The following is a 10,446-nucleotide window of genomic DNA, read 5'->3' as shown; positions in this document are numbered from 1 at the left end:
TCTGAAGCTCAGAAGTAAATAGGCAGTAATGTCGATGAAATTGATCTGACCAGAAGAGTGCAGGGAAATCACTCACTCACTCACTCACTCACACACACACACAGTAGAGGTCTTTCTAGGCCCAGACCGAAGGCTGATTGTCCCCAATTGAAAAGGTCACCGTCTTTTGAATATCTAGCACATTGTGCTTTTCTTGGAGAAGTACCCCAGTCTCTTTTCTATTAGTGTGTGTGTGTGTGTGTGTGTGTGTGTGTGTGTGAGTGTGTGTGCGCGCGCTCGCCTGTGCTTTTCTTAGGGCCCTTCCCCAGCCTTCACCCCCAGACTCTAAGCCCCTCCTGAGCAGGGAGAATTCTGTGACTTAATCATCTTTATGTCTCTTGTAGTGACAACTATATCCTACTCATTGGGCATTCAGTGCACACCTGGCACATAGTAGGTGCTCTGTAACTGTTGAATAAATGAATGTTGAACTGAATGTGGTAATTACAAGAGTTGGCCAAATTTCTAAATATCTATTTTCCTTCTCGGCCAAACACGATTGCTGTTATAAGCTAACGCATTTGTAGTAATAGTGTTTCAAGGCCACATAAATCCGTAATAAAATCTACATAACAATCATTACACATTCTGGGCACAGAGCTAAGCGTTTGAGGAAGAGCTGCAGACTTCAAAACAGGCGTACATATTCTTTTCTACCAGATTGTGTTCTCTGAAGGGCTGACGGTGGCTGTAACAACCAGTTTGTTCTTTCCTAACCCGTTTCATCTGCGTTTAAAGCGCGCCTATCTGGCAGCGGGGAGGAGCCGGTGAGAGCGGCGGGGCGGGAGGCGGGAACGGCGAACTCGGCGTGCTGTGTCCTTCGCGGCGCCCCGTAGCTCAGGCCGGCGGGCGGGGGCGGCGCGCGGCCTTTTGAAAGCCGGAGGCTTCAAATCCCAACGGCCGCCTGCGAGCGCTCGTCTGGCTGTGCCGGTGGCGGCGGGGTGCTCCTAGGGGCCGCTCGGGACCGGCTTTCAAGAGGGCCTGGGCTTCGACCTCTCGCCGCCTTGGTCTTCTCCTAGCCGGGGGTGCGACTCTGGTAAGCGCGGCTGTTTTGCGGGCCGGGGCGGGGCCCTTGGTGACAGGCCCGGGACTGCGCTTTAGGCCCAGCGGGAAGGAGGATTTTAACGGCGAGCCGGGGGACAAACGGCCTGTCCCTGCCCCAGACATCCTACTGAGGGTGCGGCGTGAAGACCTTAGAAATAATCCCATCCCAACTATTCCTTTTACGTTCGACTTTCTACTTGCGTTTTGTTTCTCTTTTCTCATTATCTTTACTTTTTCTCTCATCTTTTGTTTTAACGTTTTCTGTTTCCCGTCTGCACCTTAGCTTTGCCAGTAGCATCCAGATATTTGTTGAGCTCCCGGGTGGCTTAGGGTATAAAAGTTACTGACACCTGATCCAGTAGATCTGTTGATTAGCGTGCGGAGCTCTGTTAGCTTTTTAATGCTGCTGCTTAAACAGTGCTTGATTGTGAAAAGTATCTTGGGTATTCCACAGAGTGTGTGTCATTCTGCCCATAGTCATATTATTGTCATTTCTAGTGTATCTTTATCTAAAATATTCAGTTTTATGCTGCTATCTTCACAAGAACCTTGTGGTTTAGAATTAGTATGGAATTTAACAGTTAATGTCTATAGACTGAGTACTACTAGAGTGTCCTAGAATATAAGGTTAAAAAACTTCTCTTGAAACCTAGTTGTTTTTAACAGAAGGTAGATTTTTTTTTTTCCTTAAAACACTAATGCTGCTTCTGAATATCGAATCTTCTTTATGCTGAGGGGGAACAGGCAGTGAGACTTGGAAGGCAATAAGACTCCCAGGACACCCTACTCGCCAGTTTTCCGTGTCCTACTTTGCTGGCCCCTCCTCAGATTGCTGTTCTTTATTTCTCGTTTTGGGATGGGCTACTTCTTTCCTATCTACACTTACTCCCAGATGTCTTACCTACTTTCTTGGCTTTAATACCATCTGCGTGCTGATATCCCACAAGTTTATATCTGTAGCTTGGATTCCAGACCCATATCCAGCTGCCTATTTGGCATTTCCACTTAGATGTCTAATAAGGCTTCCAAAATTGGGCTCCCGGTCTCAGTTTAGAGGCACCCCTATTTTTCCAGTTGTTTAATGAAAAAAACTTGGAGCCATTCTTAACTTTTCTCATTCCTATCCACAGTCCACATATCAGGAAATCCTGTTGGCTGCAGGTTCAAAATATGTCCAGAACCCAGCCATTTCTTACCATCTCTACTACCATCCTGATCCAAGCCAGCATCGTCTCTCCCAGGCTGCTGTAATAGCCACCTTGCGGGTCTGATTGCCTCCGCCTTTATTCCCCACCAGAGTGATCCTGGTTATCCTGTTGAAACATTACTTGGAGCGTATACTTCACAAAACTCTCCAATAGCTTCCTGTCTCTCAGGAAAAGCTGAAATCTACTGTGACTACAGCTCTCTGGGTGGGGGCCACAGTCCTTACGGCTACCTGCTCTGCTTGATTTGCCCCACCCCCAGCCTCTTTGACTTCATTTCCTTCTCTTCCTGCCTAGCTGTGTCCTGGCTTTTCCTTGAACATATCTGCCTCAGAGTCTTCCTATTTCCTACTTCCTCATTCTGGAAGATTTCCTCTGGATAGTTGCATGGGCCTGCTCCCTCACTTCCTTCAGAGGACAATTTCTCAAGGAAACCTTACTTGACCACCTCACCTCTTCCCAACACCTGCCTCCCTTCCCCTGAGATAGTATATATTTATCCTATTGTCTGTTTGGGTCTTGTTTGCTGCTGTGTTTCCAGTGCCTAGAGCAGTGTGTTGTTACCGTACATGGTACATGCTCAGTAGGTACTTGCTGACTGAATGAGTAGTCAGGAGTAGTTGCACAGAGGTAGATAGAAATCGTAGAAGATCTCTGAGGTGCTCCATCACAATATCTTGTGGGGAAAGATAAATGCACATGGAAAAAGAGGAATCAGAATCATGTGGGGAATTACTTTCGAAGTAGAAGTGCCTCCTTCTGCAACCTACTCTGCTAAACAGTTTATCCTTCCCGAAGTTCTGAAACTGGTCTCAGAAATACTATGTTGTTCCTGCCTTTAAGTTAAATGTGTCACTTGATAAAATAATTATGTTTTTGGCAAGTACACTAAAAGGGCCTCTTCAGTGTTCTCAATACAGACAAATCTCAACACTGTAGTGACAGTAGCCACATTTTATTTATTTTTATTTTTTTGAGACAGAATCTTGCTCTGTTGCCCAGGCACTAGAGTACCACGGCATCAACATAGCTCACAGCAACCTCCAACTCCTGGGCTCAAGCGATCCTCCTACTTCAGCCTCCTGAGTAGCTGGGACTACAGGCATGCGCCACCATGCCCGGCTTATTTTTTCTATGTTTAGTAGAGATGGGGTCTTGCTCTTGCTGAGGCTGGTCTCAAACTCCTGACCTCAAGCCATCCTCCCACCTGAGCTTCCCAGAATGCTAGGATTATAGATGGGAGCACCACGCCCGGCCAGTAGCTACATTTTAAACAAAACAAACAAACTTATTAATAGGCAAAGTTGGGCCTTTGAGATGATTTTTTTTTTCCCCTTGGTACACAGTTTTTAAAGGTGCTATTAAGGGCTCTATTAAAAATTTATGAAAATCTTTCTCTGCCTCCCAATTTTTTTATAGACAAATGAGCTTATAGACATGTAGGAAGTTTTGCTTTATAATAAATCTGATGTAAAACCTAAATTTTAGGTTATTATAAACCTAAAATTAAAAATTAAAATTTTTTAAAATTAAAAACAATTCTTAAATATGTCACAGAAGAATTGAAAAGGTTGAGTTGATTTGTTTGTATATGCAATATGTACATTTATTTTCATGGATAATTTTTATAAGTTTATTGACATTCATGTATCATAAAATTTATCCCTTGAAAGTGTACAATCCAGTAGTTTGGTATACTCAGAGTTGAATATATTAAACCATTGTCTAGTTTTAGAACATCTTCATCACCCCAGAAAGAACCCACTGACAATCACTTCACATTCTCTTCTCCCCCCTTAGCCCCTGGCAACTATTAATACTAAGCTATTTTTTGCATCTGTGGATTTGCCTATGCTGGGCATTTCCTATAAATGGGATCATCATATATACATGGCCTTTATGTGTTTGGCTTCTTTCACTTAGCATGTTTTCAAGCCTTCGTTCATGTTGTATATATCAGTACGTTATTCCTTCTTATGACTGAATAATATTCTATTGTATGGCTATATACCACATTTTGTTTATCCATTCATTGTCTGAGGGATAGTTCTGTTGTTTCTACTTTTTGGCTATTATGAATAATGCTGCTTACAGTTTCCTTAAAGGATACAAGAGACCTGTTAACAACTACTCCTGGGAAGTGTGAGAGGGAGACAAACTGTTTACCTTGTTGTACTAGGTGATTTAACAATTGCATATATTACTTTATAATTAAAACAAAAGTACCCAATCACTAATATTACAACCATGGGTAAGAACTTGTACTTCTAGGTTTCAGTTTTCTCATTGTAAATAAAATTGGACTAAATATTTGTTGAGGTCTTTTTCAGTTCTTAAAGTTTTATGTTTGTATGATAAATTGAGTGATAATGTTCTAGGAATTTTTTCTTCAAGAATGAGAGTTGTATTCTTTATAACTGTAGTGTAACTTTCAGTGTGTTTTCATTTTAGGACCTAGAGTGGTTGTTACAATGGAAGGAATCAGTAATTTCAAGACACCGAGTAAATTATCTGAAAAAAGTAAATCTGGTAAGATAGCAGATGTAAGACCTTTCTTACTATTGCCTTTGTTATCACTATTAGAAATGTCTTAGTATTGTAGTTTGGTCCTTTGTTATCTATCATGCACAGTTTTAGCATAAATCCCCTTTATAATGTTAATCTTAACAAGACATTTTATAGTTGTTCATGAGCAGAAGCAGAACTCTTCTATCTCATCTTTTTTATGGCTGAATAATGCTCTGTAATATATACATACCATAATTATGCCTCTAATCATGCTCACTTAGGTTTTTTGTTTGCAGCCACAAAAGCAAATCCCAGTATACAAATGAGTATGCTTGCATGCATGTATGTGTGTGATCTCTTTGGTTACATGTGTAGTGCAAGGGTCAGCAAACTTTTTGTAAAGGGCCAGAGAGGACATAGTTTAGGCTCTGTGGGCCACATAGGGACTCTATTGCATGTTCTTCTTTCTTTACTTTTTAATACCATTTTAAAAATGTAAAAACAACTTTTAGCTTGTGGGCCGTACAAAAACAGGCCATTTAGTGTTACTGTAGGACAGAGCTCCAAAAGTAGACTTGGTCAAAGGGTATCCATTTAAAATTAGGACAGATAATACCAGATTGCTCTCCAAAAAGACTATGCCAATTAATACTCTTAGCAATAGTATATTAAGAATGTTAGGATGCTTTTGTATAGATCTTTGCAAATATTAATTTTGTTTTTTCTCTTTCTGACATTTAGTATCATGTTCAACTCCATGTATAAATATCCCTGCCTCTCCGTTTATGCAGAAGCTTGGCTTTGGTACTGGGGTAAATGTTTACCTAATGAAAAGGTGAGTATAAGATTTCAGATTAGCCTTTTTCTGTGGAACCGTAGTTTGCTGTACTTGGAGACAAAACAAAAAAAAAGAATATAAAAATTCAAATATTTAGATTTGGGGCAGGTTCCTGATCCTACCTGACTGCCATATTCCAGTTGCTAGAACTTTTTATAACTTTGCCAGGGTTTTGCTTGGTATGCTTTTATCCTGGCTTCTTCATGAAGGTGAAGTAGTTTACCTTATAATTTTTTCTTGGTTTTATAAGAAGGGAAGTGGCAGAGAAAAGGGTTTCTTTGTGGTAGTAACACAAGATTCTTAGAAGAAAACCTCAAAGAGGAAGCCAGTATTGTGGGATGTCTTTGACTAATATCTCTTATGTCTAGAAAGTTACCTTCCCAAGATAGTTTCTTCTAAAAGAAATAAAAGGTTTTTATTTCTTATGGCATCATTATGAAGTAAGAAGGATAATAAATACATGATTTTAAAGTATGGAAAATTGTTAAAATGAAATAATTGAACAAGTATGGTGCTAATATAGATGTCAACAGTTTATTTTTGTTTTTCTAAATTTATTTTGATTACTCTGTACTTAGTTCCATGTTTAAGTGGCAAACAACTAAGTCAATATATGTTCCTTAATGCATTCTTAGAATCAGCCTGATTAGTCCAACGCTGCATATCTTAACTTCATCTAGTTTTATCCTGTTTCCAAATAGAAATGCTTTCTTTAATAAGAGGCTCATGGATTGCAAATAGTCCAGCAATTACATACAAATGGGTATTCCTGAAGCATTTTTTTCAGTTTAAATACTTTGTGTGTTTGTATGCTATGAATTTGTTTTGTAAACACTTACTGTTTAACTCCCAAGTTATTTTGAAAGAAAAAAATTCTCACAGGTTCATGGGTTAGTTTTCCCCCACTTTAAAAAAAAAAAGTTTTTAAATGTAAAGCGTTTTTAACAAAGGTATACCTTCTGTGGCTTAGTCAGAAAGCTTCACACAGCTGATCTTGGAAAGTAGCAGCTCCTGCCTGACTCTGCCACTCCTAACGATGCAGCTGTGTCAACCTGGGGTTTCCTCTCCCCGTAACCTGTACATTTTCTTTGCTTCTCTCTTGGATTGGATCCTCCGTTTTTCTGTATATCTTATTTCGTGGTTTATGTCACATTTTGGTTAAGGACATCAGGTAGCTCCCCATGAAAAGGTGCACAGAAGATACATTTTTTGAGAATTAGCATTTTTAAAAATGTCATTTTACTTGTAGGCTTTCATGGCCCTTTTTGTTTTTCTGGGTTAGAATCTTGTTTGGAAATAACTTTTCCTAGAATTTTGAGACTATCAGTCACTGACATTTTTAGTTTACACTGTCGATATTGAGAATTATGAAGCCTTTCTGACTGCTGATTCTTTGTGTGTAGTCTGTTACCTGTCCCTCTCACTGTCATCGATCCCTGTATGATCTTTTTGTCACCAGCATTCTGAAATTTCACAATGACATGCCTGTGTGGGGGCCACTTGGAATCTGATGGTTCCTGTTCTTAAATTAGAGAAATTATTTTTCAAATTTGTTGATTTTCACCTGTTTTTCTGTTCTCCATCTGGAATCCTATTATTTGAATGTTGAACCTAATGGACTGATACCTGATCTACCTTTTTTGATGATGATTATATATGGGCCAAATGTTTTTGAGCATCTGTTCTTTAAATTTCCTAGAGATTAATGTTTATTACTTTAGCATCCTATAAGTCATCTCTACATATAGTTAAATGTTCGATGAAGAGTTGGTAGTCTGACATGCTCAAATGGAAAAATTATAATAGAAAATAGTGTAGCAGTTTTTATAACATTTCATCCATATCCTTCCAGTTCTTTTTATCCCTTCCATTTAGTGTATAGATATCAGACTTCTCAGTATATCAAATATTTACCTCCCAATTGGAATGGAAATGTATTCTGAAATATTTTACATTTTTTAAAAACAAATTACTATCAAGTCTTTTCAAAATTTGGAAGTTCTTTTTAGTCATTTCAAAATGTATTGTGGCTTCTCTTCTTCTAGATCTCCAAGAGGTTTGTCTCATTCTCCTTGGGCTGTGAAAAAGATTAATTCTATATGTAATGAACATTATCGAAGTGTGTATCAAAAGAGATTAATTGATGAAGCTAAGATTTTGAAAAGCCTTCACCATCCAAACATTGTAGGTAAGTTTAAATTATTATTTTTATCTAGAAATAGTTTATGCACTCTTAACTGGTTTCACTAATAAAAATCAAGAGGATGACGCTGAAGATTGTCAGGAATCAAATTAATGTGATTACTCTAAAAATTCACGTATAATATTTTTAGATATTTAAGTAATATATTTAAATTTCATGGGAATAGATACAGTCCTTATGGTGCTGGTACTTTAAGGATCATTTAATATTCCTGAAATCTCTAATTTCCTAGTTTTCATTTTGTATTTTTAATACAAATTTGGCTAGTGAAACTACTATATTTAAGGAGGTATAGAATAGTAAAATATTTTAATTTGTGGTACTATTGGCACACATTGAAGGCATTTTAAATTAGATCTACTTTATTAGTTTTATAAATAATGGCTGTTTCATTGTATATTTGTCATTGTTAGTCCAGATACATGTTTTCAATCACATTACTGTAAAAAATACTGTTATTCTTCCCTGTACTACTAACGAAATGTTTTGTTTTCTTTAAGGCTATCGTGCTTTTACTGAAGCCAGTGATGGCAGTCTATGTCTTGCTATGGAATATGGAGGTGAAAAGTCCCTAAATGACTTAATAGAAGAACGAAGGAAAGATAGCCAAGATCCTTTTCCAGCAGCCATAATTTTAAAAGTTGCTTTGAACATGGCAAGAGGGTTAAAGGTAACTATGCCGTTGTATTTTAAATAACTTTTGTGGAATACGAAGACACTAAACACATGCTATACCTAATTACAAGGTGGGATTTTTCTTTTTTTCTCTCAAAAGAGGGAGTTTCCTTAAGTTAAAGTCAACATAGAGTCTTTCAGAGTGCACTATTTCTTCATTTTGATCAACAAAGTATTGTTTGGGGCCCTCACATAAGCCTGAAATAATCTACATCAGGTAGTTTTGCTGTAGAGACCATGTGTTAGATTTAGTTCAATGGATTAATACATGTAACAGAAATTTAACAATTATTCCTAGGGGTATAGCCTAACCCCCCCATTGATTCGAGCAAAGCTCTTAAAGGTTACTTTGTGGGGTATGTTTTGCACATCATGAGTATATCTACAGGTCTACTGAAAAAAGCTCTCTCAACATTATGCAAAGAAATTATGCTTTTTGTAAGAATTTTTAAAAATTCTGTATACTAAATAAACAGAAGTAATGACTGCTCCAGGAAACTATTGGGTGACTCAAAAGTGTATCAGGTAATGATGATACTGATGTCAGAGTTACATATTAAGAGTTCAAATAAGACTGGGTGTAGTGGCTCATGCCTGTAATCCCAGCACTTTCAGAGGCCAGGGGTTTGAGACCAGCCTGGGCAAAAGAGGCCTTGTCTCACAAAAAAACAAACAAAAGTTCAAATAAAATTGATTTATGAAACAGACTGGAAAAAGTGTTTCTAAATATATTATTTAGATTATGTTATATTTTAATACATTTTTAAGTGGCTAGGATAAACTAATTTGAATTATTTAATAACTAAATTTTAAATGTAGATGTATAATGGAATTAATAAATTACATTGTAAATGTATTTAGGCCTATTCACTTTATGATGGGCATTTAATTAAGCACAGTAAGTGCTGCTGTATAAAGAGAAGCTACATACCAAGAATTGTCTCTGCATCATCTCCATGCCCAGCTCACAGAGGAGATATTCAGATGCTGAAGAATGAACAAATAATCATTTTACAGGACATCTTTCAGCATGGGTGAATATTATTACTTGTTAATTCAAAGAGGGGGTTAATATATAAAACAAAGTATAGTATTAGGTTACATTTCTGCTTCCTCTTCTTGTGAATTACAGTGAAATGCATCATTTTGGCAATTTGGTTGTTGTTTAAACATCATGGGGTGCACTTACACAAACCTAGATGGCATAGCCTACTATACCCCTTGGTTATACGATACAGCCTCTTGCTCCCAGGCTACAAACCTGTACAGTATGTTACTGTACTGAATACTGTAGGCAACTGTAACACACTGGTAAATATTTGTATATCTAAACAAAGAAAAGGTACAGTAAAATTACAGTATTATAATCTTAGACCATTGTTGTATATTGTCTGTCATTGACCAAAACATCAGTACATGGTACATGACTCTATGCAGCCCTAAGTCATCTGTTGTCTCATATTGTCTCAATAGACTAGCTTCAAGTAAAACTGCAGTAGTACCTTCTGATATAAAAGTATGTGTGATGAGTCTGAAAATACAAAGTTAACCTATCAGTTAACATCTACTTCTAAAAAAAAATCTATTAGATTTCTGGTATGGCAGACCAACATATTATAATATGGAATGTTTTCTCTTGCTTCAGGTAATTTGAAATGCTGGACAGATATAAGCCTGTAGTTTAGAGATGGTGTTCAAGATGTTATTTTTATTTGAAGGTTATATTTTTTTATTAGTTCATATTTTTGCTCATATGTGCTAAATTTTTTACTATTTTAGTATCTGCACCAAGAAAAGAAACTGCTTCATGGAGACATAAAGTCTTCAAATGTTGTAATTAAAGGTGATTTTGAAACAATTAAAATCTGTGATGTAGGCGTTTCTCTAACATTGGATGAAAATATGACTGGTAAGTAGTATTTTTATATAGTTTT

At 37.4% G+C, this 10,446-nt stretch overlaps 1 protein-coding gene across 1 annotated transcript in view; it reads left to right on the top strand.

The window, feature by feature from the left end:
• The first annotated feature begins 1,034 nt into the window (after positions 1-1,034).
• The window catches only part of PBK (PDZ binding kinase), an 11,234-nt gene continuing 1,822 nt past the window's right edge, over positions 1,035-10,446 (top strand). The window contains exons 1-6 of the mRNA XM_012662928.1: positions 1,035-1,075; positions 4,740-4,817; positions 5,538-5,631; positions 7,680-7,822; positions 8,338-8,507; positions 10,292-10,421. Of these exons, the coding sequence (XP_012518382.1) occupies positions 4,760-4,817; positions 5,538-5,631; positions 7,680-7,822; positions 8,338-8,507; positions 10,292-10,421 (595 nt within the window). The 5' untranslated portion in view covers positions 1,035-1,075; positions 4,740-4,759. The remainder of the gene's footprint in view (positions 1,076-4,739; positions 4,818-5,537; positions 5,632-7,679; positions 7,823-8,337; positions 8,508-10,291; positions 10,422-10,446) is intronic.

The sequence above is a fragment of the Propithecus coquereli genome, unplaced genomic scaffold (genome assembly GCF_000956105.1).
Source record: "Propithecus coquereli isolate 6110/MARCELLA unplaced genomic scaffold, Pcoq_1.0 Scaffold79, whole genome shotgun sequence".
NCBI lineage: Eukaryota > Metazoa > Chordata > Mammalia > Primates > Indriidae > Propithecus > Propithecus coquereli.
The sequence above is the reverse complement of the archived record's forward strand: the minus strand, read 5'-3'. Positions and strand labels throughout refer to the sequence as shown.